This window comes from Eriocheir sinensis, chromosome 33 (assembly GCF_024679095.1).
Source record: "Eriocheir sinensis breed Jianghai 21 chromosome 33, ASM2467909v1, whole genome shotgun sequence".
NCBI classification, from domain to species: domain Eukaryota; kingdom Metazoa; phylum Arthropoda; class Malacostraca; order Decapoda; family Varunidae; genus Eriocheir; species Eriocheir sinensis.
This window is the reverse complement of record NC_066541.1, coordinates 9,851,329-9,879,122: the sequence shown is the minus strand read 5'-3', so window position 1 is coordinate 9,879,122 and position 27,794 is coordinate 9,851,329. Positions and strand designations below refer to the sequence as shown.

The following is a 27,794-nucleotide window of genomic DNA, read 5'->3' as shown; positions in this document are numbered from 1 at the left end:
CTTGTCCCCAGAAGCGAGCGGCCGCGCCCCTACCAGCTGCCCGCCGTGTTCCTCCTGCCGCTGCTGCTGTACTTGTTCCTCAGCTGCGGCACCACGGCACAGCAACACAGCTACCCCGAGGAGGTGAGTGCCGAGGGTGGTGCTGGTGGTGGTGATGATATAGTGGTGGGGATGGGGAAGGTGGTATCGCAGGTGGAGATGACGATAATGAAAGCGTTAACGTTACTGATGGAGGTGATGATGCTGGTGTTCATGGTGGGGGTGACGATGACAGGGAAAGCTTTAGTAGTGGTGGTGGGGGTGGTGATGACAGCGTTAAGGTTACTAATGGAGGTGATGGTAACGTTGACAGGGTAAGCTTTAGTGGTGGTGATAATAGTGGTGGTGATGATAGCGGTGGTGGTGGTGGTGGTGCTTGATGCCCCAGAGAATGTGACCTTGACTGGCAGCCTAGGAGCATGATAGCCTTCACAGACCTCAGCGAAAATACGTGTTACTGTTGCTTCATGTGTGTGTGTGTGTGTGTGTGTGTGTGTGTGTGTGTGTGTGTGTGCAGCGTTTGTGGCAGGGGTGTATGGTAATGGTGGCTTGAATCTGTATATGGAGGAAGATACATAAGAAAAAAAAGTAAGTCTAGTAATTTCATCAAGGTTGTCACTCTCGTTTTGAACGCTCGGAGAATGGCGAGTGTCCCTGTAGTAAAGTTCCATCCTCCCCCCTCTCCTTCCCTCCCCACTCCCTCCTCTATCCCTCTCTTTCTATCCCTCTCTTTCTATCCCCCTCCCTCTGTTCCCCCGTTATCCCTCTCCTCATTTATCTATCCTTCTCCCTCCCTCCTCCTTCCCCCTTCCCACTCCATCCTCCCTCCCTCTCCCTACACCTTCTATTCCCCTCCCCCTTCCCCCTCTATCCCCCTTTCTCTTCCCACTCCCTCTCTCGCCTCCCACTCCCCCCTCTATCCCTCTCTCCCTCCCTCCACTATCCCCTTTCCCCCATTATCCCCCTCCCCCGTCCCTACCATCCCCACCCCTTTCCTCTCCTTTTTCTCTTTATCTTGGGGTTTAGTTGCTTAAGGTGGATTCGCGGGACTAAAGCTTCGGTCTCGTCGCCTGGGTAAAGCCCCACACACGCCTCGGACGGGTGCTTCGATCGCCGCCTCATGAAACCAGAAAAATATGTTTGCTTGTACCCTTGCTGACTCTCTATCTCTTTCTCGTTTCTCTCTCTCTCTCTCTCTCTCTCTCTCTCTCTCTCTCTCTCTCTCTCTCAATCTGCGTCTGTTTGTGTGTATTTGACAGAGAGAGAGAGAGAGAGAGAGAGAGAGAGAGAGAGAGAGAGAGAGAGAGAGAGAGAGAGAGAGAGAGAGAGAGAGAGAGTGGTAGTAGTAACGCGTCCTCAAACCCACTTGCAACAAAATAATAGATGCGACAAACACTCAATGCGAAGAAAGTCAGGAGTGGTTGCCCGCCTCACCCTGCTTCTTACCCCCTCCCCTTGCCTCTGCCTGCCCCTGCCTTTCCCTGCTCTCCACGCTTCTGTCTTCCTCCCCCTGCCTCTCCCTGCCTTCACATGCCTTCACCTTCTTCCACCTGCCTCTGCCTGCCTCCCCCTGCTTCCCCCTGCCTCTCCCTGCCTCTGCCAGCCTACCCCTGCTTCTCTCTGCCTCTGCCTGTCTCCCCCCAACTCACCCTGCTTCCCCCTGCCTTCCCCTGTCTCTGCCTGCCTCCCCCCACCTCTGCCTGCCTCCCTTTGTCTGTTCCTGCCTCCCCCTGCCTTCCTCCGCCTCCCCCTATCTCCCCCTGCCTTGTTCTGCCTTTGCCTGCCTCCCCTGCCTCTCCCTACCTCCCCCTGCCTCCCCGTGCCTCTGTCTCTCTCTGCCTGCCTCGGTGCCAGCGCGCGGGGAGGTAAACAAACACGCCCACGTCACACTCCGTCGCCAGGCAACAATTAAAGTCGCCTGAACGCAAAATTAAAGGCGAGGGTTTCGGGGAGACACGTACAAGCGACTTACGCAAGCGGAGTCACGTGGCCAAGCAAAAGCTATCATTTAAACTACCTTCATCATGACTTATTTATTGTCTGCCTGAAGCCCTTTTACTTAAGTAGGCATGCAGGCAGACAGACAGACGAACACTCTCATATATACACAGACGATGGACGAAGACAATACGACTTGCTGATAAAAAGAATACATGGTGAAGGAGATTTGTTTTAATAGCAATAGTGACAGTAACAATTATGATAAAAAAGATAATAATAATAAATAGAAAATGGAGAAGAAGAAGAAGAGGAAGCAGAAGGAGAAGAAGAAGAAGAAGAAGAAAGAAAAAAATAATAATAAAAATAATAATAATAATAAAAATAATAATAATAATAATAATAATAATAAGAAGAAGAAGAAGAAGAAGAAGAAGAAGAAGAAGAAGAAGAAGAAGAAGAGAAAGGAGAAGTAAAAGAACAAGAAGAGGAAGAACAAGAAGAAAAACAAGAAGAACGAGAAGAACAACACGAACAGGAACAAGAACGAATAGGAACAATAAATACACATTGATAATAATGAATATAGTAATAATAGCAAGAATCTTTAGTGTTCCTTCGCCTCGCCTCCCGCCGCGTGTTTCCCTTCACCTGCCGGAGGAAAAGCACCTTCCCGCCCCTCAGCCTAGCACGTGACGCTAAAATTTCAGGTGTTTGTGTTGACAGGTGGAGGCGCTCCTGCGACGCCTCCACACTACCCGGAAATCCATAAATACATCAGGCTGGCTGTCTTCTGCGCGTGTGTGCGTGTGTGTGTGTGTGTGTGTGTGTGTGTGTGTGTGTGTGTGTGTGTGTGTTTGAGTGGGAGTGTGGCTGAATAATCTCAGTCGTTCCCACGTTTGAACATAATTTTACTGGCACGTTGGAAGTCGATGAATCCTAACTGTGAAGCCATTCGTATCGACATCTTGCCTTTTTTTATAGTCAAAAGCTCAACGGTCGATAAACTCACTGCTCCTGCCTTTAATCTTTGCTATAGCTTCTCTCTGATTATCCTAAAAGCACCAGAAACAGTTGTACGCGTTAAGGTTCTACGAGGTATAACTATGATAGCAAATTGTGGTCGTGAAAGCCGAGAAGTGTCACTGTATAGAAACTGTGGTTGGTATTGTCAAACGCATCCACCCATCACATCGACCACTTCCAAAAACCAACAAGGAGATCAGTCGCGTTATAATGAGTGTTTTTTTAGGTTCATGGTACAGAAGGAGGGTCATACTATCACCAGGGTCATACAACTACACCTGAAATATGCCCAAAACTCCTATATACTAAAGCCTGTCAATTATGTGTGCCTGGACGCCGAAATGTTTGAAAATGTGACCCTGAGGAGCGCGCGTGCTGAGGCGAGGTCCAGGCAGCGTGTCGCCTCCTCCATCTGGCCTTCCGCCCCTCGCCCTCTTACACGCTCGAAGACAGTCAGGCGAAGGCTTTTAGAGGATTTAAAGAAAGACGTAAAAAGCAGCTTACTTCGTCCAGTCGATCGTAAAGAGGAAAAAATCATCCCTTTTTGTTTAGCTTTCTCCAAGAGGCGGTGAAAGGGAGGGAGGGACGCGGGGAGGGACGGACAGGAGATGAGCAGAGCAGAAAAAATAAAGGAAAAAGAAAACAGGGAAAAAAAGCGAGAGATGAGAGTAGTGTTCTTAAGTGATACAAGACGGACAGTAAATCTCCTCCTCCTCCTCCTCCTCCTCCTTCTTCTCCTCCTCCTCCTCCTCCACACACACGAGGATGACTTATCAACTGAGGTGTTCGCTCGGAGCCTTATTTCGCACGTCGAGGGTTGCGCCGCCTTGTCCTTAAGCGTCGGTGAATCGTCTAATTATCCTTCGTCTGTGCCGCTTAATAACCCACCGAGTCCCCGAGAGTACCCGCAGCGCCTCGTATACGCTCTCATCACCACGCTAACACCACCTCTTCTTCCCCTTTCTCCCTTCTACTTCGTGTCCTTCTCCGCCGCCGCCCCCGCCTTCTACTCCCCATCCGTATCTGGTGTGAAGTAATGCCCACACCTCCTCTTCCTCCTACTCCTTCTCCTCCTTCTTCTCCTTCTCCTTTTTCTTCTTTTCCTCCTCCTTTTCCTTTTTCCTCCTTCGTCGCATCCTCCTACTCTCCGTTTGAGTCTGGTGTGAACTAATGCTCACACCTCCTCTTCCTCCTTCTCCTCCTTCTTCTCCTTCTCCTTTTTCTCCTTTTCCTCCTCTTTCGCCTTTTTCTCCTTCGTCGCCTCCTCCTACTATCCGTTTGTGTCTGGTGTGAACAAGTGCTTACACCTCCTCTTCCTCCCTCTCCTCGTCCTCCTCCTCCTCCTCCTCCTCCTCCTCCTCCTCCTCCTCCTCCTCCTTTTCCTTCGCCCTCTCCTCTTTCTCCTCCCGTCTGTGTCTGCTGTGAACGAATGCCGAGTAATGGGACGGAAAACTTTGAAATTGGGCAAAACGACAGCCATTTCCTGCGTTCACTTCCCTCCCTTTGAGCAGATATCGCCTGTGTAAATGTTATCAAGAGCAACGTCGAGTGTCACGGTGGCGGAGTTTGAACGGCGCGTTAGTCAGGACACATACGTATTTCCAGACGCTTTCGGCTCACAACAAATATTTTCAAAGGCCAAAAAGTAGATTAGTTTGGTTTTCAAGTGTTTTCACGTTTGTTTGTTTTTTGTTTTTTTGTTTTTTTTTGTTTTTGTTTTTTTTACAACCCCGCCTATAACAACCCCACCTATAGCGCCGGTAGGCTTTCTTCATGGGCCAGATGGTCGGCCCAAGCCCGTCGTGGCGCAGGCAATTTTTTTATAGTGACGCCAGTAATGCTTGGCTCATGCTGGCCCCCGGAACTCATTCTTGATTCACTGGACGATTTCTTCTAGAGTGCGGGTTAATGGCTGGTCTTCTGGACAGCATGTGGGTAGTCTTAGGCCACTCGGGGTGACTGAAAAATCCCAGGTGGTAGCGTGGGGACTCGAACCGATGTTGTCCGTGGCGCCGTGAATGTGAGCCCAGCACGCTAATCACTCAGCCACCGCCTACCCATACGGAGCAGAAGCCTTGTCAGATTATCGCTAGGCTCATAAAACTACCCATGAATGCCTACAACTTATGCTATGGCGCTAACAAGAAATATTTCCAGAGGCCAAAAAAGTGAACTAATTTGGTTTTCATGAGTTTTCCACGTTCATAGTGTAGAAGCCTTTGTCAGATTATCACTATAGATCATAAAACTACCCGTGAAAATAATACCCACAACCTCTACCAAGGCATTATCAGATCGAAATGTTTGAGAATATAGATCTCACTGAAGGGTCATACTCTTAACATTTCTGCACCCAAACATACTTACTTGACAAGAGTTTCGTAGGAGTTTGGTTGCATTTCCCGAGGTAGTTTTATGATCCTTGTGGTAGTTTGACCCTTCTGCACCATGAACCTTAAAAAAACACTCAGGAGAATCAGACTTATCTCCCTTTCGGCCTTTGGAAATCGTTGACGTGAGGGGCGGAAGCGTCTGAGCACACCACCCTTGGGCACCTCACCCTCACCATCACGCCCAGCTCTGCGTCGTCCTCACCACCACGACTGAGGGACCACCGTTGCCAGATTATCGTACTCAGAGCCTCGTATTTACCGGTTTCTGAACCATAGCTATCGCCAAAAAAAAAAAAACAATAATTAACCATTTTAACGATAACTATATATGATGGCAGTAATTGGGATCGAGGAGGCAGTTTTTGGGTCGGAAATCGGCAAACTTAGGAGGCAGAGTACGACAATCTGGCAACGTTGGGAGGGACACACACTATAATTAAGAAGTATAAACATTCTCACCTTTCCCGCCTCATCTCGCGGTGGGACGAACATTAGAATGACGCGACGAAGCGGCTGATTACCGTACTCCTCGACGCGACCTCCTCTTACGGGCAATTAGGACAGTCCAGACGCCAGAGAAAGACCGCCGCCTCAAGCTGTCCCCGCCTCACCATGGATTCTACGGGCCATATTCTGACACATTCTGCGCCCATGTAAACCTATTTCGCAAGGGTTTTGTATGGGTTTGAGGCATTTCCAGGCGTAGTTTCATGATCCTGGTGGGAGTTTGACCCTTTTTTTAATATTCTTACACATTCTGCGCCCAGGTATACATATTCTTACACATTCTGCGCCCAGGTATACATATTCTTACTCATTCTGCGGCCAGGTATACATATTCTTACCCATTCTGCGGCCAGGTATACATATTCTTTCACATTCTGCGCCCAGGTATACATATTCTTACACATTCTGCGCCCTGGTAAACATATTTCGCAACGATTTCGTAGGAGTTTGGGGGATTTCCAGGGGTAGTTTTATAGTTATGGTTCCCTTTTTGATATTCTTTAACATTTCTGCGCCAAGCATACATATTTCACAACGGTTTCATAGGAGTTCAGGGGATTTCCAGGGGTAGTTTTATGATCCTGGTGGTAGTTCGATCCTTTTTCATATTCTTAAACATTTTTGCGCCCAATTAGATAAGGACTTCGTAGGGTTTTGAGGCATTTCCAAGGGCTGTTTCATGATCCTGGTGGTAGTTTGACACTTCTTCTTCACCATGAGCCTACAAAAAGGACTCATCATGGGTTAGTCTCCTTTTCGGGATTAGGATATGGTTGATGTGAGAGGATGAAGTGTCTGAGAATACCAACCTGCCTCTCTAGACTCCCAGGGCCTCACCGGACAGCTCTTGGTTAGACAGTCACAGGGATGAAGATGAAGTAGCACCTCTTTTTTTTTACAACAAAGGAGACAGCTCAAGGGCACAAGAAAAGAAACAATAATAAAAAAACCAGCCCGCTACTCGGTGCTCCTAAAACCTGAGCGACTTAATTGACTCTTCACCTGTAGAGGGATTAGCATTTCTAGGGCCACGCCTCCTCAGTAGACAGATCTCCTCTTGTTACCTGCCTCGCCCACACCTATGTACACTTCTACCTCTTGACTCCCTTCCAGCCTTCCTCTATCCCTTCCTTCCCAGTTCTCTCCCTCCCTCCCTGTGTACGCTTCCATCTACAACCTCTTGACTCAATTCCAGCCTTCCTCTATCTCTTCCTTCCCAGCTGTCTCCCTCCCTCCCTGCCTGCCACTCTACCAAGGATCTCTCTCCAGACTCCTTGTTCCCCTACCCACTCACTTACTTACCTAACAAGAGAGAGAGAGAGAGAGAGAGAGAGAGAGAGAGAGAGAGAGAGAGAGAGAGAGAGAGAGAGAGAGAGAGAGAGAGAGAGAGAGAGAGAGAGAGAGAGAGAGAGAGAGAGTTGGAGTGGTAGTAGTAACGCGTCCCCAAACCCACTTGCAACAAAATAATAGATGCGACAAACAATGCGAAGAAAGTCAGGAGTGGTATGTTTTCTGGGTTATAAGATACTGGTAAAAAAAAAATAGCTTGAGGAAGAGTAACGAGAACAGGAACAGGAAAAAGAAAGATTATATGGGATTCAGAGTCTCCGAGATTTACCTTCCCCTCTTTCTTCGTTTTTCTCTGTCTCTTCCCCCTCCCTCGGTCCCATCAATAAATACTACACGGTAAAACTCATAAGCAGAAAGCCAAGACCATTTATTAAGGAGGATTAGATACTGATAACCTTGCTTGTGGCCATTCAGTCCCTCAGGTGAGTTCTTTATGTTTCTTTCTTTCTCTCTCTCTCTCTCTCTCTCTCTCTCTCTCTCTCTCTCTCTCTCTCTCTCTCTCCGGCAAGGGCTTTGATATAGTGTAATCGGTTCCGGTGGCGGGCTCTCAGTCAGTCCATCGCCCCCGCACGGCTTAAGGCGAGGCTGCAGTGTGTGTGTGTGTGTGTGTGTGTGTGTGTGTGTGTGTGTGTGTGTGTGTGTGTGTGTGTGTGTGCCTTTATTTTTTTATTTTTTTAGGGCGTTTTTAGCTCCACGTATTTTCATCTGAGGTCTTTCCCACGTTGATCCTCGTTAGCGGGAATTAAGAGCATCATCACACTCTCTCGTTACCCAGAAATAGTCGCGGTTTACGTCCCTCGATTCCAGCCGATCAAAGCATGCAGTGGAAGCGTCTCTCTGCTCGCTCGTGAAATTATAGGGCGAGAGAGAGTTGTCGGCGGGTGGAGGAGCGAAGGTGAGGCGGAATAGAGGCAATCAAGGAGCGAGTGAGTGAAGAGTTGGGAGTGACGGGAGGGAGATGAAAGCAAGAGAGAGAGAGAGAGAGAGAGAGAGAGAGAGACTAAAAGAAGGTAGGGGTATATGATCAGGTGTGAAGGGGAATCATTTCGTCTCACCTGCGCGGCTCACCTGAGTAAACAAACACGTTCATTTATCGCCGTCAGGAGGAGACTCACAATTAAACACCTGCGCGAAAGCTTAATGTGGAGGGAAGCTTTTATTTTGGACAGGTGTGATATGCTGGGTTCATGTTGGTGTGTGTGTGTGTGTGTGTGTGAGAGAGAGAGAGAGAGAGAGAGAGAGAGAGAGAGAGAGAGAGAGAGAGAGAGAGAGACTTGGGGTGGAGGGGTAGTTTTTGCTGGTCTATAATGTTCTGTGTGATCCGTCATGCTGGTAATGGTACACCACGTCAGCACCCGGGGAGGGACGGGGAAGGGGAAGGGGAGGAAGGGGAGGTGGGAAGGGAAGGGAAGGGAAGGGAAAGGAGAGATAGGAAAGTGGGAGGGGAAAGGAAGGAAGGGGAGAAGGGAAGGGAAGGGAAGGAAAAGGAGAGATAGGAAAGTGGGAGGGGAAAGGAAGGAAGGGGAGAAGGAGAGAGGAGGTAAAGGGGAAGGGGGAGGGGGGAGGGAAGGGAAGGGAAGGAAGGGGAGGTGGGAAGGGAAGGGAAAGAAAGGGAGAGATAGGAAAGTGGAAGGAAAAGGAAAGAGGAGGAGGGGAAGGTGAAGGAGGGGAGGGAAGGGAATGGGAGAGGAAGAGGAAGGGTAAGGTGGAAAGGGAAGGGAAGTAAGGGAATAGGAGAGGAAGGTGGGAAGGGGAAAACAGATATAAAGAGAAGAGGCAGTGGAAGGAGGCTGAAGCAGAGAGAGAGAGAGAGAGAGAGAGAGAGTCACTGAACATTCAACCTCTACTCCCCTTCTTTCTCACACACACACACTCTATCTCTTTATCTCTCTCTCCCTCTCCTTACTCTTCGTATCGAAAGAACTGATACAGAGATTGCTGGTTTCCTAAGACGTGATCCGCGGGAACTGAAGGGAACTAATATTTATGTTGCAAATGAAGGGCAGCGAGGGTACGAGATAATAAATATTCCTTTGTATGAAAATGCTGCGTGTAACTTAATGATCTTATTGCTAAGTTCATGTCATGTACACGAGTTTGTCTTGAAGAGAGAGAGAGAGAGAGAGAGAGAGAGAGAGAGAGAGAGAGAGAGAGAGAGAGAGAGAGAGAGAGAGAGAGAGAGAGAGAGAGAGAGAGAGAGAGAGAGAGAGAGAGAGAGAGAGAGGGGGGGCTGGCTTAGATAAGAAGAGATGAGGTGATAGGAAGTGGATAGAGAGAATGGGAAAATGGAGGACTGGAAGGAGAGAGAAGAAAGAGAGAGAGAGAGAGAGAGAGAGAGAGAGAGAGAGAGAGAGAGAGAGAGAGAGCATCAACAGAAACCACTCGAACGCCCCGCCACAAACACTGAGTCAACAAGAACAAATTAATCGTCTTTTTGTGGCGGGAATGTGGCGGCGGCGGTGGGGCGAGAGGCGAGGGGCGAGGGGCGAGGGGCGAGGGTCGAGGGGCGAGAGGCGAGGGGCGAGGGGCGAGGGCTAAGACGGAGAGGGGAGAGGAAAGAAGAGGAGAAGGAGGAGGAGGAAGCTGCTCAAGATTAAATATGTGTATTGTGACGTTTGTGTACTTCAATCAATACCAAGACAGTAATATTCCAGCTTGTATTGTAGGAGAGAACCTTTTTTTGTGTGTTTTTGTTCGTGTGTGTGTGTGTTTGTGAGAGCGCCGTGAGTTCGACAAAAAAAAAAGATCTGTGCAGTGTGACTTGTGTGTGCTTCAGTCGATACCAGAACAGGAATTTGCCAGCTCTATAGTTTATGAGAGAAGCTGTTTTTGTGTATGTTTGTTTGTTTGTTTGTTTATTTGTTTGTGAGAGAGGGCGGAGAGTTCGATTTAACCCGGTAGCTGCGGGGATCATGTTTCTTAAAGGCCCGTCCCTCTAAGCGAGAATAATGAGAAAAAATCATCACTCACGCAAACCATTTCATAATATATATCAATGCATTTGTGATCAATTTATGCATCATCTATATTAGGGGGGTTTATATCATGGCAAAAATTTGGCCCGTCGCTGGTACCAGGTGAAAACTGTATAGAATGACATGTTTGTTTTCCGATTGATACGAAGACACGAATTTACCAGCGTCTACTTGTCAGATAATCTATTTTTTGTGTCTGTTTGTGTGAGAGCGTCCCAAGATTTCCATTAAAGGCTGTATAGGATTACGTTTGTCTTTTTCAGTTCATACCACGACGAACAGGATTATCCCAACTTCTAATTTACGAGATCGGCTATTTTTGTGGGTTTGTGTGAGAGCGTCGAGAGGTCGATAATCTGCGTGTGTTCTCCATTTGATAAGACAAGAATACCCCAGCTTATAATTTATGAGATCAGCTATTTTTGTGTGCGTTTGTTTGTGTGGGTGCGTTTTTACATCAGTTCCTCGTGAAGTGATACCCGTTTTCTGGTTATCTGGCACCGTGGCGTAAACACCCGTATTTACCCACACGTCAACAGAGCGAAGACCTCCACACAAGGACTCTCACACGCACGCGAGGCCCAGCCATTCCATCACCCTGAAGATAAAACTGATGTCATTCCTTTTATACAAACAAATTTCGTAATATAATCTCATTCCTCTTCATCCTTCGCTCTCACTCCTCCCCCCCCTGTCTCCTCCTCTTCCTTACCCCTCCTCCCTCCTCTTCTTCACCCCTCCCTCCCTCATTCACTCGCTCACTGTCTCTCTTCCTCATCCTTCTCTCCCTCTTCTTCTCCTTCCTATCTCTATCCCTTCCCCCTCTCACTGTCTCCTCTTCCTTACCTCTTCTCTCTTCTTCTTTTCCCTATCACTATCCCTCTCTTCCTGTCTCCTCCTCTTCCTTACCCCTTCCTCTTCCTCTTCTTCTTCTCCCTATCCCTATCATCTTCCCCTCTCTCTCCCTGTCTTCTCTTCCTCACCCCTCTTTCCCTCTTCTTCCTATCCCTGTCCCTTCCCACTCTCTCCCTGTCTTCATCTCTTCCCCACCCTGCTCCTCTATTTTTATCCGCCTTCTTCCCTCCTATCACTCACTTATCTGTCCCTTTGATCTGAATCCTTCCTTGCCACAGCGTTTTTTTTGTATCACTATTTTTCCTTTTACCGATGTGCAGTTTTTCTCCCTCAAGTCTTTTTCTGCCGCCACTGTTCCTTACCCTCTCTTCGTCTGTGTAGACTGTAGAGGAAGGAAGGACAGCAGGAGCGATGCAGTATCATTATTTTTCCTTCTGTCTATGTTCAGTTTTTCTCCCTTTTCTCTATCTCCTCTATCCCCAATCCTCCCTTCGTCCATTTAAGGGAGCGAGGATGTGAAGGAAGGGAGTGCAGCACGAGTGAGACAACAAGCTTGATTGAATACTAGGCTGAGGGCGTTTGGCACTGGGCAGCGTTTGGGGGAGGAAGGGAGAGGCAGCGCTTGAGGAGGGGGGGGCAGCGGGCCTTCCTCGGGTAACAGCTAGGCGGCTCTGTGTCGGGAATTCAAGAGTGACGTGGTGGATGGGCGTATCGGCGGCGTCGCGAGCAAAGGGTTGAAGGGCGGCCGTTCGTGTGACTCAGACTATGGGTGACAAAACGTTGGAGAATATGGTTGATTGTTTTCGTTTCGCCTCTCCAACATAAACAGGAGCGTCGTGTACCCCGTCAGCGCCATATTAGTCAAACGTTTCAGTGCACTTTATATACATTGCCAGATAAAATGAAAGCGCGATTATAGGTGACAAAAAGGTTGGAAAATATGGTTGACTTTTCGTTTCGCTTCTTCAGCCCAAGCAAGCGAGTCATGTACCCCGTCAGCGCCACATTAGTCAAACGTTTCAATGCACCACAAAAATTTAATATATTGCCAAAGAAAATTAAAGCGTTCTGTCAGCGGCCTGTCGTTATTCATCATCCACCTCAATGAACTAGACTGATGAATGGGCGAGTGTACAGCTTTATGAATGGGGATGATAGATGGTAAGTGTTGGGTTTTATAGCTGCTGATTTCGCTGACTGATCTGTTAATTGCTTCTTATCCTCTTATCTTGCGCTTTCACGTCGTATTTTTAACCTTGCTTCTTGGTCTGACTTACTGCCTTCTACTCGTCTACTTTACTCCCACCGACGACATGTTGTGGTGGCAGTAAAGTAGACGAGTAGAAGGCAGTAAGTCAGATCAAGAAGCAAGGTTAAGAATACGACATGAAAGCGCTTCGATCCTTTTATTCACGACCTATTCTTGTGGCGGTGGCGGTATGTCCAGCACGGGGAATGAGGATCGTAGGAGGCCATTTATCAGAGTCACCATCCTCCCCGTCCCTCCTCTCTCACTTGCGCTGCGGCGGGGCGCGGAGACAAAACACCTGTGCGAGTCTCAGGTGGCAAGCGGGTCCGGTGCCGGGGAGCGTTGGGGACGTTGTGTGAGCCGCGCTGCCTTGCTCTGCCCGACATCTACTCGTTGGTCCTCGTCATGCCGTGGGTAGCGAAATAAACTGTAAGACTCGGAAAATGCATTGCCCGTGTTGAAGATGCAGTGTGATTAATAGCCCTGTTCACGGTCTTCATCGATCCCATGAATAGATAAGGATACGCCGTCGATGCTCCCACCGCGCCGGCGACATTGCAAGGGTCGCTTATTCAGCATGTGTGTGTCTGTGTGTGTGTGTGTGTGTGTGTGTGTGTGTGTGTGTGTGTGTGTGTGTGTGTGTGTGTGTGTGTGTGTGTGTGTGTGTGTGTGTGTGTGTGTGTGTGTGTGTGTGTGTGTGTGTGTTTTTTTACTGCAAAAAATGATTGTAGGTTTGAAGTAATGAATATTTTATCATGTGCTCTGAATTGTACTTAGCAACACACACACACACACACACACACACACACACACACACACACACACACTCACATAGAAATAAACCATGGCTGCTTCTTCCGTGCCAGTTTTTAATCTCTCTATATAAACATGTACTTTTGCACGAAGTTCTGTTTGGGCATTATACAGCAGTTGATGTATTTTGTAAAATTTGTTTTGTGTTGAGTAATGTTGATTGCGTGTTATCTTCGCAGGTCCACAGGATGGTGATGGAGCGCCTGCAGCAGCGGGAGCGGGGCCGAGGCGGCACCTGGGGCGAGTGGTCGGCCTGGACGCCTTGCTCCAGATCTTGTGGCGGCGGCGTCTCCATCCAGTCTCGCGAGTGTCTCGCTACCTCCAGGTTCGTGCCCCGCCCCCGCTGAGAGTGTCTATCTTGTCCACCCCGTGAACAGGTTTTCACCCCATCCAGGCCGCACACGCACTCCGTGACCTGAGGTGTCGGCAGTATATCATCCAATTCCCACTGCGATAGCGCGCACGCCCGGCTGTGTTCCATGCGCACTAATCAGCTGTGGCTGCGGGAATTAGCTTATCTCGACAAGCGCCGGTAATGAGGTGCCGAATGCCGCCTTGATTATGGCTGCGTGCGCGGCTATCTGATAAGGTGTGACATTTCGCAGCTCGCCACGAAAGGGAATGTGCGTCACCAGGGGAAGAAGACTGGAGGTGGGGCTTGTTTGAACTAGTTAAATTAAAAGGTTAAAAAAAGGAGTGAATGGTATAGGACATTTAAGTATCATTGACCTAGAGATCGATACACATATGCGCATTGTTGGTCATAATTCATCAAACTTTTGTATGAATATATCAAAGAGGCACCCGAGTGATTGGTCTTTGACTAGGCTGATAGGGAAAGCTTTACGTGTGCACTGTATTGGCTGAGTGTGTTGGCTGTGTATGGTTGGAAGCTGGACCGAGTTCGAAATAAATCGTATTGCGTGTCGTGTACAACGTGAGGCGCCATTAGAGAGAGAGAGAGAGAGAGAGAGAGAGAGAGAGAGAACGCATAATGTGTTGGTGATGAAGACAAGTTTTCGGTCATAATCTTCCCCGCCATCACCGCTGCACCTTTTTCTTCGTTCTCTCGCCTTCACTTGATTTACGTGAGGCATTGTGCGGCGCGTCTTGCCCCGCCTTGCCCCGCCTCGCCCCTTGAACCCTCTCCCCGGGGCTCTTCATCTTGCTACATCACACCCTTCTTCGTTCCTCCACTTCCTCCTGGTCGCTTATACTGGAGGATGTAAGTCAAGCTTCGTGGAGTAAAGGTGTTTATATTTATCATGTGTGGGAGGGAAGAGTGTGTGTGTGTGTGTGTGTGTGTGTGTGTGTGTGTGTGTGTGTGTGTGTGTGTGTGTGTGTGTGTGTGTGTGTGTGTGTGTGTGTGTGTGTGTGTGTGTGTGTGTGTGTGTGTTTGGTTCACTCGTCTACATCTCTTTCAGGCGCAGCAGAGTCAGAACCAAACGCACCACCTCGAGTAACCACAACAGGGGCAGCAATCGGTGTGTGGGTCTCTATCGGAGGTTCCAGCTTTGTAACACTCAGGTAAGGGGGGCACCAGGTAATGGAAAAAGACTATAGCTTATAAACGTCTTCACTAACCTAATATATGACCCGCAACACTGAACGGAGGAATTAAGTTATGACAGTGAACTCAACATTGCAAATACCTAAGACTTTCACAGGTCAAGCAGCGTTAAACTTCATCAGGCCATCCGCGGTGTTGTCATGTGTGGCCACCTCTTATTCTGTCCTCACGATGGGTCCACAAACACATGCATGGAAATAATACACTAACAAACTAATCCCTCTGCCTGTTCTTGGCTTCTGACAGGCGTGTGGTCCCGGGTACGTGGATTTCCGGCGGGAGCAGTGCTCCTCCTTCAACAAGACGCCGTTTAACAGGAGGTTCTACACGTGGGAGCCTTACTATGACAGTACGTATGTGTGTTCTTTGCCTTCTTTACTCCATCAAGCCCTTCCTTCTGTCCTTCTTTTCTTTTTCTCTTTTCGTCTTTCCTTCCTACTTCCTTTCTTTCCTTCCTTCGTTCATTCATTCACTCCCCTCTCCTCTTTCTTTTTCTTTCTTCCTTTCTTCCTTCCTACTTTTCCTACTTTTCATGTTTTATTCAGTCAGTCAGTCAGTCCTCTCTCCTTTCTTTTTATCCTTCCTTTCTTCCTCGCCTCCTTCCTTCTTTCCTTCCTTTTTTCATTCATTCATTCCTTTTTCCGCCTTCTTCTTTCTCCCTTTCTTCCTTCTTACGTTTATTCATTCATTCATTCGTTCATCTCTTCTTTCTTCTTCTCCTTCCTTTCTTCCTCGCCTCCTTCCTTTTTTCCTACCTTTCTTTGTTCATTCATTCTTTCAGTCATTCATTCATCCATCTCTCCTCTTCTTCCTTCCATTTCCCATTCTTTCTTTCTCTTCTCTTTCTTTGTTCGTTCGTTTTGTTTCCTTTCCTGCCTTCCTTTCATCCTCCCTCCTTCCTTCCTTTGTCCGTTTAGCCCATCCAGTTTCAAACAATTTCTTGGATGGAATCAATTTGACTTTAGTTCTCTGCTAGGCAATCATCCCCCTTCTCCGGTCCCTTTGATAACTAGATCACTTTCTCTCCTTTCAGTATTACTTCTCATATTCATTTTTCCGCTTTACCATCTTACTTCTCTATCTGCCTTCCTCGTTATCTTATTGTATTACCTGTTTTTTCATTTGTCTCCATATCTAGCTTTTTACCTTTTCATTTTCATTTATCTCTAGCCTATTTTTTTTTCAACATTCCTTCCTCCTTCTTCTCCATATCTAGCTTTTTACCTTTTCATTTTCATTTTCCTCCTTCTTCGCCTGTCTTTCTCTTAGCTTATTTCATTACCATTTCACTTTACTTCTTCATTTGTCTTCCCCTGTTGCTTGTTTTATCGCCATTTTACTCCTATCTCTGCATTTGTCTCGATCTCCAGCTTTGTCTCCTCTCCTTGGCAGCCCCAGACTCGTGTGCCCTAAACTGCCGTGCCGTGGGTCTCAGCTTCTACGCGACTCTCAACCGCACGGTCATCGACGGGACTCACTGCGGCCTTCCTGACGCCAACCGCATATGTGTAGCCGGCCGCTGCCTGGTAAGTACACGCCCTGGTGATTTGTTCAAGGGCGTGGATGTCATGCAGGTAGAGGTGACATGGGAGCAAGGTGTGTTTCGTGCGTGGAAGGCCAAGGAGAGAGACAAGAGGTTAATGGGAAGGGCAGAGAGAAGTCAACACGAAAACAGGAAATTGTAACTTGGTATGACGCGGCTCGGGGTGGTCCAACGTGTGGGTGGTCGTCACTCCGCTAGACAGGTGTTTGTGTCGCATATATCACCTGTCACAGCCTATCTCCTCCCCTCACCTGTCCACTAGCCAACAAAAGACACCTACTCGGGACAGGTGACATGAGGAAGGGGGTCACTCACGCTCAGGAAGGGGAAAAAAATCACTCCTGTCGTGTGGGAGTGACGGGAGCTGTGGGCGGAGAGGCTGGGCGTGACGCGAGGGGAGGAAGCGTTGGTGGGGAGAATCACCACACCTGTTGGATGCGTCCCCTTGATGGATGACGAGGAGGGATCACCGACCTTGTGTGGCGGGATCTCCTCCTCCTCCTCCTCCTCCTCCTTCTCCTCCTCCTAGTAAACAGACACCCTCGCCATAGACCGACAGGTCTTCTGGTGTCTGTTCTTCCTATGTATTCCTTTGTATTCCTCCTCCTCCTCCTCGGCTGTGCACCCCGCGGCTCATGGATGTCCTGTCTCGTCTCCGGGATCTTAGTGGTGTTATGTTACCGATGTTTAAATGATAATAACTACACACAAAAAAAAATAGTTACCTTTACCGTGTGCTTGCTAATACTATGTGTCTCGGTACAGGCTCTGGGGTGTGACGGGGTGCTGGGCTCCGGCGTGCAGCTGGACTCGTGCGGCGTGTGTGGCGGTGACAACACCAGCTGTCGGGTCATCGCTGGCGTGTTCTCACATCCGAAGATGCCGTACGGATACAATATGATCGCCACCCTGCCCCGCGGCGCCGCAAACATCACCATCCAGCACGTGAAGCCCTCCACCAACTACCTCGGTGAGTGTTTCGCCTTGACTTGTGTTTGCGTGTGTCTGCCCCACGAGAAGTCTTTCAATATTAAGTGTTAAAATCATTATTAAGTCATTCAATATTTAGGTGTGACGCCAACCTTGTACCTTAATTAGTCAGTCTGCTTCATTTTTCCCTCTGCATACGTGTTAGACCTGCCATGTATTACCACGCCCATGCTTCCCGGAGCGTGGGGCATTCATGGCTGTAATATTCCTAAGCAATATGTAGAACAGGGCTGTGGACGCTGGAAAAAGCCTTGGTGTACCTGTAACGACGACAATTTCCTGCCCCTTACCCGCCTCTCTGCCTCAGCGCTGCGTCACCCCGGCGGAGAGTTCTTCATGAATGGCAACTGGGCGGCCAACGTGTCGGGTTACTACCACTCATCCGGCACCGCCTTCGCCTACCAGCGGGCGGACCCTTACGCCGGGGACAAGGTGACGGCCATGGGACCCCTGCTGCAGCCCGTCGACGTCATGGTGAGATGCTGCTGCTTTTATATATTTATTAAGATAAATAGATAGATTGATTGATCCACACACATACATATACATACACATATACATACACACATACATATCTAAATATGTATGCTTTCCCACACAGCTGTTCTACCAGTCCCTCAACCCGGGGATCAAGTACGAGTACCGTCTGCCCATGGCCCACGGTGCCTCCCCGCGGCTGTCCTCGGTAGTGCCCGTCACGGCGGCGCGCCGCACAGCCGCCGATAACCCCCTCAACCCTCTCGTGCCTGGAGGACCCGCGAGCAGGACGCCACCCTCAGGTTAGTCAATACGAATCTTTTGTTTGTTTCTGCGGCAAAGAGACACAGTCTGAGGGCCAGGGATAAGGAAGTACAGCATCTTACTTCCTAAATAAAGATAAAAAATTTGAGATGTGAAAAAGATCCTGCATCATCCTAAAGTGTCAATAATGATTTAAGAGAGAGGAGAGAGAGAGAGAGAGAGAGAGAGAGAGAGAGAGAGAGAGAGAGAGAGAGAGAGAGAGAGAGAGAGAGAGAGAGAGAGAGAGAGAGAGAGAGAGAGAGAGAGAGAGAGAGAGAGAGAGAGAGAGAGAGAGAGAGAGAGAGAGAGAGAGAGAGAGAGAGAGAGAGAGAGAGAGAGAGAGAGAGAGAGAGAGAGAGAGAAAACCGGCTTGCTTGTCAGTGCATCATGTGTGCCGTGCCTTGCTTCCGCCGGGCTCAACAAACATATTTGCGGGAAGTATTCCACGAGGCAATTCCAGACTCGTCCTCGGATATCAAAGCTTCTACAGCACTCAACTCGACCCCCCACTCCCCCCCGCCCCTGCCGCCCCCCCCCCCCCCCCTTGCACATTCCGCAGACACCGAGCCCCCCCACCCCCCCTTTCCCTGAGGTGGCGGGGATGGCTTTAATCTGCCTCATGTAAATAGCTGCTTCCTTTCTCCTCTTCTTCCTTTCTTCCTACCTTCCTTCTTCCCTTTCTTATTTCCTTCCTTTCTCTCTTTTTTCTTTCATCCATTCATTCTTCCCTTCCTTCCTTCCTTTGTTTCCTTCCTTCCTTCCTACCTTCCTTTCTTCTTTTTTCTTTCTCACCTTCCTTCCTTCCCTCCCTCCTTTGTTCCTTCCTTCTTTGGTTCTACCCCTCCTTCCTTTCTTCATTTTTTATGCCTCTTCCTTCCATTCTGCCTTTCTTTCATCCTTCCTTTTTTCCTTCCTTCCTAACTCTTTCCTTCTTTTCCTCCTTTCCTTCATACTTTTATTCTTTCTTCCCTTCCTTCCTTCCTTTCTACATCCCTCCCTTTGTCGCCTGCAGATCCCTATTCCCTCGCCACTACACCACACAGCTCAGCCACGCCCTCCGCCTGACTGGTCTAATCTTTATCACTGTGACCGGGTGTGAGCTACTTATTAAGAGCTATTTGTGGCCTTGAAGACTGCATAAGGCCCGGGCTATGACCTCTACTACAACAAAACATAATAGTGACAGCGTATGAATGTTCGAAGGGGTTCAATATGGCTGTTAGGTTCATCATCATCATCAAGAACAACGTGATTTTCCTTCGTTTTTTTTATTATTTCATGTGCTTTATTTGTTTTATTTATTTATTTATTTATTTTCGTTCCGTCAGGTCCAGTAAACGACGCACGATCCTTCAACGGCAACTCCATCCAGTCCTCGCAGTGGTGGAAGGAGCAGCAGGAGGAGGAGAAGAAGAAGAAAAAGAAAGAGAGGAGAGGGAAGAAGGGAAACAGGCGAGGGAAGAACGGCGTCAAGGCGAGGAGGAAGAAATACGAGTGGAAGGTCGTTGGCTTCAGCAGCTGCTCGGAGACGTGTGGGGGTGGTGAGTAGCATCGTCATCATTAGGAGCAGCAGCAGTGTAGTAGTAGTATAGTCTGTTCACTTAAGCGAGATTCCTGGGTTGGTAAACTTGCAGCTGATTGGCTGCTCCGCTCTCCCGCTAACACTCATGTCGGACCACATCTTGCATGCTCGAGTGCGACATGTTTCTTTATTATATGCCATAGCTCACCTCACATACGAGATAGCCAGTTTTGGCTGACTGTAGAATCAAGATGTATTTTAAAAACTCGACAAAACAAATAAGAAAATGGTATTACGATGAGTTGAACCGTGAAGATGTTAAAAAAATGTTCATAACATGTTTTACTTATGCTCACTGTTTTCAACAGTTGTTCATTGATTGCAGAAATATATTATTTCATTACGTAGGAAAATTCTCGTGAACGCGATAGTGTGATCAGAATTCAGTTAAAGCTCCACGTATTGAAAACACAGACGTATTTATAGCAACATTTCACTCGCCCCAACCATCACGGCGCGCGAGACACGCTGTATGATGATGTTAAAAAAAAATGAGTGTCGCGCGCGCCGTGATGGTTGCGGCGAGTGACATGTTGCTATAAACAACCCTGTGTTTTCAATCTATGGAGCTTTATCTGCACTCTGATTACACTCGTGCTCACGAGAGATTTTCCTACGTAACGTAATTATATATTTCTGCAGTCAATGAACAACTGTTGCAAATAGTGAGCATAATTAAAACATGTTATAAACATTTTTTTAACATCATCACAGTTCAACTCATCGTAATACCATTTTCTTTTTTGTTTTGTCGAGTTTTTACAATACATCTTGATTCTACAGTCACTGCTGAGTCTGATGGTGTCAACCAAAACTGGCTATCTCGTATGTGAGGTGAGCTATGGCATATAATATAGAAACATGTCACACTAAAGCATGCAAGATGTGGTTCGACATGAGTGTTAGCGGAGAGCGGAGCAGCCAATCAGCTGCAAGCTTACCAACCTGCCTAGGCGCCAGGAATCTAGCTTAAGTGAACAGACTATAGTAGAAGTAATAGTAGTAGTAGTGGTAGTAGTTGTAGCAGCAGTAGTAGTAGCAACTATTATAGTAGGTATAGTTATTGTCCTCGCTGGTCTTGTAAAACGTGTATGAATAAAATAAGTGACAATTCAGCAACAAAATCAGTGGTAGGGTCAAGGAATTATTTACATTACTTCTGAATTTTTATCCGTTGGCAGTCAGTACTCTTTCTTTTTCACTTCTTACTTCGGTTTACACTTCGTTCATCTTTACTTATGTACTCTTTTTTTCTATTTTCGCCATCTCTCATTCCTTCCCTCCACTCTCCTTTCCTTTCCTCTTCTTTTCACATGTTTCCTTCTTTAAATATTCATCTTTCACTTAGTCTCCATTTCTTCCTACCATACATTTTCATCTTTCACTTTTCTTCTTCACGTTGTCTCCATCTCTTCCTTCCATACATTTTCATCTTTCACCTTTCTTCTTCCTTTTGGCCATCTCCTTCTATACATTTCACTTTCACTTTTCTCGTTTACATTCTCAACATGTCTTCCTTCTATACATTTTCGTCTTTCGCTCCTCTTCACTCTCTCCATCTCTCCTCTTTTCTCATCACTCCCGTCTTCTTTCAGGCTCCCAGACGACCCGCGTGGCGTGCGTCAAGAGGAAAAGAGGGAACGAAGTACCGACCAACTTCTGCCAAAACCTGCCCCGACCCGCGGAGGAAACCGTTCGGTGTAATCTACGACCCTGCCCGCCAACGTAGGTCACACTTCAAGGCACACTCCCTCCTCCACCATCCCTCCACGCCTTCCTACGCTGCTTCCTGGTCCTATAGCTCCTCACCCTTCTTTCCACCTCCCTCATGTACCCAAACTACCCTCGCCAGTCAGCCCTCCCCTTCCTCCTTCCTCTTTATTGTAGACCCATGCTTTCCTCAACCTTCTTTTTAATTCCCTCTGCACTCATGCCGTCTTTTTCCATTCCTTAGTTTCCTTCTTACAGCTTCACATTCTCTAAGTCTTCTCCGTTTCCTTCCTTCTCTCCCTCTCTTCCTTTCCGGTCTTCCTTCCCCCATCTCCGTTTTCCTTCCTTTCCCTCATGTGAGTATAATGAACACATCACCATAGTTTACATGTCCTCCCCTCACCTTAACACCGCTTGCGCTGTCCCAGGTGGGTGCCGGAGGAGTGGGGGCCGTGCAGCGTGACGTGCGGCCTAGGCGTGCAAACCCGCGCCCTGACCTGCCAGATGCGGCTGTCCCCCGACCAGTACGTGGAGCAGCCCGAAGGAGCCTGCCTCTCCCCCAGCCCTATGGCGCACGCCCGGGTGAGTGTGTGTGTGTGTGTGTGTGTGTGTGAGAGAGAGAGAGAGAGAGAGAGAGAGAGAGAGAGAGAGAGAGAGAGAGAGAGAGAGAGAGAGAGAGAGAGAGAGAGCATCTCCCTTACAGAAGAAAATGTCATGCAAGTAATGTTTTAGTTATGAAGATTTGCTTCAGTATTCCAGGAAGGCAGACGTTTTCTATTTAGTGATTTGTCCAGTATCGTTATATCAAGGTGTGTGAACTGCCGGCCTGCGACGCTGCCCCGGCGTGGGTGGCGGAGGAGTGGGGGGCATGCTCGGCGCAATGTGGCCTGGGCACCAGGCACCGGGAGGTGACCTGTAAAACAGCACAAGGGCCCGTGGCTGACGAGCTGTGTGAGGCCAGAAACAAGCCCAGCAACCAGGTGAGCCGTGTGTGTGTGTGTGTGTGTGTGTGTGTGTGTGTGTGTGTGTTTACTTAGTTGTGATATACGGTAAGCGAACTACACTCGTAGTGTGGGTGTGGGTGTGGGTGTGGGAGGGAAGTGTCTAGCGGGGAATATGACGCTCCCTCCCCCTACAGGAGCTGTGCGACATGGGTTCGTGCGCCACGGACACCTGGTTCTTCTCAGCGTGGGAGGACACCTGCTCCGAGGACTGTGGCGAGGGCGTGCAGCGGCGCCGCGTCCACTGCTCCGGTGACGCCCTCGACAACCAGGTGACGGAGACCTCCTGTGACCCTGACCAACGCCCCGACACCACCAGACCCTGCACCTCCGACCGTGGCTGCGGCGGGAAGTGGTTCACAGGTATGTTTGTGGGGGAGGGGGGGGTTGCATGTGTGTGTGTGTGTGTGTGTGTGTGTGTGTGTGTGTGTGGTGTGGGTGTGTGGGTTTGTATGTGTGAGTGTGGGTGTGTATAACAATAGTGTTCCTCCAGGCCCGTGGGGTGAGTGCAACGCGCAGTGTGGCGAGGGCCGCCGCTCGCGTGCCGTGGTGTGCGTGGTGTTCAGGGGCCGCTGGCGCGTCACCACAGACTTGACACAGTGCAAAGGCCACCCACGACCTGACTCCAGTGAAGCGTGCACCCGTGCCTGCAGCCAGCAGTGGTACACGTCAGAATGGTCGCAGGTAAGGTGGAGCAGTAGAGAGTGCAATTAAACAACTCTTTATTGAAATAACACCATGGCATGCAGACAGCTCTGACTGCACATCAATCTTTTTTTTATTACTCAGGCCATATCTGTAAGTTCTAGACTAATATCATATAAATAAGTGTACTAGTCTGCTGAGCACATGGGGTATATTATGTATTTGTCTGTGTGTCAGTGCTCAGCCTCGTGTGCTAGTGGCGTGCAACGGCGAGAAGTGAAGTGTTTGAACGAGGAGCTGGAGCCCGCCCTGGGGTGCACAGCGGCCACCAAGCCCGACACCCGCCAGCCCTGCAACACCCAGCCCTGCCACCAGAACGAGTCCCTCACGGCGTCCTCACAGCTTGACCCAAATGAAGCAGGTAAGAAAACTAGCCAAGAGAGGAAGGATGCAGCCAATGGTTCATCACAAAGCAGTTGCAAAGATTGACAAGTCGGGAATTAAGGACTAGATTATGTCAGATCATTAATGATTAAGAACTTCCCCAAACCAGTATGTTGCAGTGCCATAACATTACTTTGCCATTGTATGTACCCACTCATGTCGAATATGCCTTCATTTAGTTATCTAATCTCATTTTTCATTTCAGAACAAGCAGATGAGAGTGTTGCCAATGCCAGCAAAAGTGAAGCTCCCCAGCAGAGTCAAGTTTCCTCATCTGATGGCACTAGTGTGGACCAGCAGCCTTCAGGTAATGTAGGTGAGGCCGGCTGGAGGCCGCCACCCGAGTCCCTGGAGACCACCAACTCAATGGAAGCTGAAAAGAGGCTTGGCAAGGAAGAGAGCAAGGACCCGGTGCAGGATATTCAAACAGCGGAGAGAGAAAAAGAGAAAGATATCGCGGACTCTACTCACAGCCCTTCCAAGAGGAGGGAACAACAGCCCATCAGACCTGGCAGGCCTTGGCGCCCCGGCTTGTCCACAGGTTGCCCTGACCACTGACGCAGTTGTGCACTTACTCACACTTTCCCTGTAACACTGCTGCACCAGTACTTTGCTTTCTGCCTGGGAGTAGCCAGCAGAAGCCTGAGTCACACCATGACCAATGGCAGCTCCAAAATATTGGCTCAGACTCGGCCTTTACTGGACGGCTTCCCTCAAGCTCTAAACGCAGCTGATATTCAGGGTTGGGCTGGGCTGAGTTGTGCCATTAGTGCATCATGCTTCCTGCTTCGCCTGGCCTTGTTTAAAAAAAATCCTGGAGTGCGGCTATATAATTATTTCTCCTGCACTAGATTTAGTGTGATAAAAGTAGGCAGTTACAAAGAAATAAAGGCTAACCCAGAGTGCTTCAGTGATAAAAAAAAAACACTATGAAGTAGGGTTTAAAAGTTTCCTCTTTAATTGTCATATGTAAACTGACGGCAGCATTATTGATCCAAGAGTGAAGTATCATTACCCTCTTGATTGGTTTGCTGGTTCAGTTTTCTTCACTCAGCTTTGCTTTTGCTACAGTCAATAGTTTTCAATGAAAGCTTCTTCCCATTCAGTTTCACAAGTGTAAGATTTTCAACATAAAACAAATTATATTTACTCTGCAATAATGTGCAAGATAGACCAGGTGACTAATGTGCTTGTGTTCCTTCCCACAGGGTCGTGTATGGACCGAATGAAGAACTGCCACCTTGTGTTCAAAGCTCGCCTGTGTCGCCTCAAGTACTACAACAAGCTGTGCTGTGAGACTTGTTCCAAGAACGAGTGAAGGTTCTGCAGCTCTGCACTCCCACCCTAATAAACAGTGAACAAAGGAAAGGGGGCCATGTCCTTCCTGTACACCCTTTTCATTGAGGCCTTGATGTGTAGTGTCATTGACCTATGTGAGTCACAGGAGGTCAGCGAGCCTCAGAAAAGCTCCATGAACTACTGAACAATGTTTCCCTTCAAGGAACTTACATACTTATGTTGTAAACTGTATTCAGAAATATTTGGAAAATTCAGAAAAGATAAGCTATTATATATATAGATATATATATATATATATATATATATATATATATATATATATATATATATATATATATATATATATATATATATATATATATATATATATCTATATATATATATATATATATATATATATATATATATATATATATATATATATATATATATATATATATATATATATATATAAAGTGTGTGTGTGTGTGTGTGTGTGTGTGAGAGAGAGAGAGAGAGAAAGTTGATTAATGGTTTTCTGAAGTGCCGTGTGATATTTAGTAAACTACTCAGCTGCTTGTTATTGAAGAAGCAATTATATTTTTCTGAGTTCCAATATGAAATAGCAGCTTTGGGTTGCTAATATGACCTCATGTAAAATAAAGCCTAACTGAACTCTTCCTGCAACCCATGAGACTAAACGGCAAAACTGAAAAACTCTGTTTAGTCACCAGCCAAGCACGTGTATGGCCAGCCTTGGAAGTTCTTAATTGTATGAAGTCTAGAATAAGATTTAGTCTCCACAGTGTCTTGACTCCAAAAGTCACATGCATGAAGGAGAAATAGCAGCTGTACATAGGTTTTGTTTAACATTAAAGCACAATATAGAAGCACATGTATTAACTTTTGTAAATATTTTAACAGAGCAGAATAACATTTTGAATGATAGTCAGCATTTATAGGTTTGGAAGCACTGGGCTGTGAGTCAAAAGGAAGCACACTGCCTGCACTCACACAGCACTGCCATTGTAAGGAGTTCACTGGTGCACTCAGTGCTAGTGAATGAAAAAAAGTTTTGTACTAATAATCTCTTGGCATTTATCTTTGTTCATAATTTACACTATATTTGAGAGTGTGAGAGGCAGATAAGCTTTCAGCGAACCCTCATTGTAGTGTGAAGGGTCAGATTTGCACAGCGCAACACTTGACAAAAATGTAAAAAAACAGAAACTTTGTCACAACTGTGAATTACTTACACAGCCTGATTGTTAGGAAAAATCACCTAGATGAGTCCTGTGCAAAAATTAAAAAAAAAAAAAAAAAAGTAAATAAAAAACGGGTTGCTGATAAAACATTAAATGTTATTGTATTATCATCATCATATTTTTATAACATCCATTAATAACAAAATACATTATGTAGAGTGGATTGCATGATGAAATATAGCCAAGCAGGCTCTCTTCAGAGGTGTCGGAGAATCCTCAGTGTGTTGCACAGACCAGCCATGTCAGTGTTCATGAACCTAAGGCCACACTGAAAGCAGGATGATACAGGCATAGTTAAGAGAGAAAACTATGATACAACTTCAGCTTCAGGATGGACAATATATGGTCAATAAAGGAGAATTTGCCTTAAAGGCTCTTCCCTGTTAAGTGGTCTGTAGTAGGTAGCAGGTGTTTGTATATATCATATTATAAAGGTAAGCAGGGCTTTCGTAGGGAGTATTTTTTTCCATCAGTGGGAGAAATTAAGTTCCTAAATAAATAGTATTAGGTTGAGTATTTGCAAGAAGTAAATAAAATTATTAAGTCATTCATCGGACAGAAAAAGTAAGGTGTCTTTTGTAGCAGGAACCTTAAGACAAGTACAGAACTTTATGTTTTGAATTGATTTGCTAATTGATCATAAAGTTGTTTCCCATATGAAAATAATAATAAATTAATATTCAAAATCTGCCCAAGTCAGCCCAGGCTGGAGCTGACAACCTGTGCCCCTCAGGAAAGCCTAAATAGTATCATTGATGCCCATAAAAATATCAAACCAGATTTTTCCCATGAAGAGGATGACAGCTATGGTCATCTTCCATTATTGTGTACAAAAATAACCCTTCAAGGGAGAGGGAGAGGAAGGATAGATTCTTGCATGCCAGACATGATCTCTAAACTGTTTTTGGATAACCTACCTGTATAACTGCACTGACTTTCATCATAATTATTTTGGTGTATACCTTATACTCAGCAGGAAAAGCCATGTGTACGGCTTTTCAGGCAGATTTAAGCAGATGTTAAGTCATTCTCTTCAACTTCAGTGTCTGCATGCTGATGAATTTCTATTGGCAACTTTGCTTATGCTTTCCCCTGATTCACTATTATCTAAATTAGTTGTAATCCAAGACAGATTTGATGGATGGTATGTTTGTGATCTACAGCCCTCAATGACACTGGAACATGATCAGGTGTGGACAAAACTATACAGCAAGTCGTGGAACTCCTCAGTCATGGTGTACCGCCACCCCCATACTCTGACCACTTGGGCATTGCCTTCCCAGGAAGTTTTGTAATTATGACTATGAAGTGTAACAATGTAATGTTATGAATTAAAGAAGTTAATCTGCTCTGGTCTATGGTTTAGGTTGAATATTTCATGCTGAAGGACGTGACAGTGGTAAAGTGAGTGGATGAGTATATGAGGAAAGATTATTTTAGATCTTTGAAGGGAGAGGAGAGATGTGACATTCTCTATACAGGTGGTGGCCTGTGACTGGCTGGCATTTGTGGGTTTCATTGTGTGAACAGAGTGTAATATTAAAAAAAATGCCACTTTTCCATCATTCACACGACTTCTGCATGTCACAAAACACACGAGAAATTTATCCAAATCTGGAACAAAGGAAGCAAACATTTTCGATGCTGAGGATTGTACTGCAGTGCATGACCAGTCAGATGGGAAGCCACTCCTCTACCATTCAGCTAAAGAGGTTACCTCACCAGCCAAGAGGGCTTTCTGCATCAGATGGGAGACAACAAGAGTAGGCCTTGCTCTACCTCATAAGTAAAGGGGAGTGCTAGCAGTTCTTGGGGCATGTTTTGTTTAGTACTGGTGGCCT

General features: G+C 47.1%; 1 protein-coding gene across 2 annotated transcripts; it reads left to right on the top strand.

Annotated features, from left to right (window-relative positions):
* Positions 1-27,302, top strand: LOC127006710 (thrombospondin type-1 domain-containing protein 4-like). Of its 2 annotated transcripts, none has more exons than XM_050876932.1 (17): positions 1-123; positions 13,325-13,470; positions 14,570-14,672; positions 14,962-15,064; positions 16,108-16,241; positions 17,024-17,228; positions 17,556-17,722; positions 17,850-18,027; positions 19,357-19,569; positions 21,206-21,335; positions 21,749-21,902; positions 22,130-22,300; positions 22,459-22,684; positions 22,815-23,005; positions 23,204-23,387; positions 23,616-23,717; positions 24,619-27,302. In XM_050876932.1, exons 2-17 carry the CDS (start codon positions 13,334-13,336, stop codon positions 24,726-24,728), a joined length of 2,508 nt encoding a protein of 835 aa, XP_050732889.1. In that variant the 5' UTR covers positions 1-123; positions 13,325-13,333; the 3' UTR covers positions 24,729-27,302. The 2 variants fall into 2 exon arrangements, with proteins under 2 accessions (XP_050732889.1, XP_050732888.1); XM_050876931.1 differs by having other exon boundaries at positions 23,616-23,951.
* Positions 27,303-27,794: the final 492 nt, after the last annotated feature.

Bases quoted from the DNA above. Each gene is read 5' to 3' on its own strand.
- LOC127006710 (XM_050876931.1), top strand. From the start codon at position 13,334: ATGGTGATGGAGCGCCTGCAGCAGCGGGAGCGGGGCCGAGGCGGCACC. The intron at 23,006-23,203 runs GTAAGGTGGAGC...TCTGTGTGTCAG, and splicing joins ACACGTCAGAATGGTCGCAG to TGCTCAGCCTCGTGTGCTAG. The intron at 23,952-24,618 runs GTTGCCCTGACC...TCCTTCCCACAG, and splicing joins GCGCCCCGGCTTGTCCACAG to GGTCGTGTATGGACCGAATG.